The 1,577-nt window shown below is 48.5% G+C and overlaps 1 protein-coding gene across 1 annotated transcript in view; it reads right to left on the bottom strand.

Annotated features, from left to right (window-relative positions):
• Positions 1–1,577, bottom strand: part of GNRH1 (gonadotropin releasing hormone 1) — a 9,223-nt gene that overhangs the window by 2,117 nt on the left and 5,529 nt on the right. The window contains exon 2 of the mRNA XM_004707611.1: positions 1,210–1,305. Coding sequence (XP_004707668.1) covers positions 1,210–1,305 — 96 coding nt within the window. The remainder of the gene's footprint in view (positions 1–1,209; positions 1,306–1,577) is intronic.

Raw genomic sequence — 1,577 nt, 5'->3', positions numbered from 1 at the left:
ACAAAATTATTAAGAAAAAGAGAGAGATGGCAGATCCTGCCGTACTTTTCATGTGTCATGTGTATAAAATCCACACTAGCAGCATGAAGAGAGGCGGTAAAGGAGGAGGAGTGGAGGGAGGCTGGGAACTGATTACAAGGACCTACATATGACCTCCTTCGTGGGGGATGGACAACAGAAAAGAGGGTGAAGGGAGACATTGGACAGTGTTATATGACAAAATAATAATTTATAAATAATCAAGGGTTCACGAGGGAGGGGCGAGGGAGGGGGAAAAATGAGGAGCTAATACCAAGGGCTCAAGTAGAAAGCAAATGTTTTGGGAATGATGAGGGCAACAAATGTACAAATGTGCGTGACATCCAATGAATGGATGTATGGATTGTGATATGAGTTGTACGAGCCCCGAATAAAATGATTTAAAAAAAAAAAAAGGAGGACGGAAGGGGATCTGAACAGTTTGTGATGACCACAGCCTTTGCTTCAGTCCCTCCTTGCTAATGTCACCTTTCAGAAAGCCCACCGCGTGCCATTGTTTTTATCACGTGGTGAGCAGGAGGAGAAAATGAACTGAACACGTGTCCACTTTCTTCCTTGTTCTGTGGACACGGAAGTTGAGGTCATGGTGAGAACGCCTTTCTGCAGGATTTACTCAGGCTTCCTCTGGTCCTGGGATCAGAGGTAGATTTCCATTTGGAGTGGGAATTTGGACATGGGTCTATTCTGATCTGGAAGCTGGCAATCAAGCCGGTGGCTCTGAACTATAAATCTGCTAGTATATATTTTTTAATTCCAAAAGGGAAAAATAAAAGTAGAATAACCTTTTTTGTTGGTTCGTTTCCGATAGCTACATTCCTGAGCGCTAGGGGAAATGCTGTCACGCCCAGAGCACTTGGGACACAAACGCTACCGAGGTATGGAGAGGCCCAGTGAAGCATCGGGCACTCGTTTTTCTGGGACTTGAATTGGCATGTAGTGGTGGGAAGAAATTTGTCAGCCATTCCCAAGGTGAGTGCCAAGATTTGGCTGATGAAGGTTTCCAAGTGAAAGTGTGAGGGAATGAAAACATGGCAGTGACTGTTCTCTAGATGGGTGGGGGGGTGAGGGTGGTGAGGGGGGAGGCCCTGCAGTGGTGACAGGAGGCTGTCCTAAGTTGTCCCCAAGGGCTTCGTTCCTCTCTGAAGCTGTGCCATTACCACGGAAACTTACCAGAGCTCCTTTCAGCTCCCTCAGCGGAGAGCGCAGCTGGTGGACGGTGCAGTCGAAGAGCTGGGGTTCTGCGAGCTGGTCAACCTCTTTGGCTATCTGAGGACAAAGAATGTGATTCTCCGTGATGGAAATAAAGAAATGAAATCGTATTTTCCAAAGAGGTGCACTGAAAAGCAGCACTTGCTGCCCAACCGAAAGTGAGGGCAAGGGGCTTGTGGGGTGGCACTGCCACTCTGCTGTGAGAAGACGGTGGGTCTGTGATGGGGCTGGAAGCGCTGGGTCCCCAGTCAGGCATTTTCAGATCGGGGGTGAGTGGGGGGCGGGTGTGGAGACAATGGAGATGACAGAAGGAGAGCGTGTTCTCCTTG

Source organism: Echinops telfairi, unplaced genomic scaffold, assembly GCF_000313985.2.
Source record: "Echinops telfairi isolate 266 unplaced genomic scaffold, ASM31398v2 ScPeMD7_9;HRSCAF=40, whole genome shotgun sequence".
Taxonomy (NCBI): Eukaryota; Metazoa; Chordata; class Mammalia; order Afrosoricida; family Tenrecidae; genus Echinops; species Echinops telfairi.
This window is presented reverse-complemented; position numbering and strand designations above follow the sequence as displayed.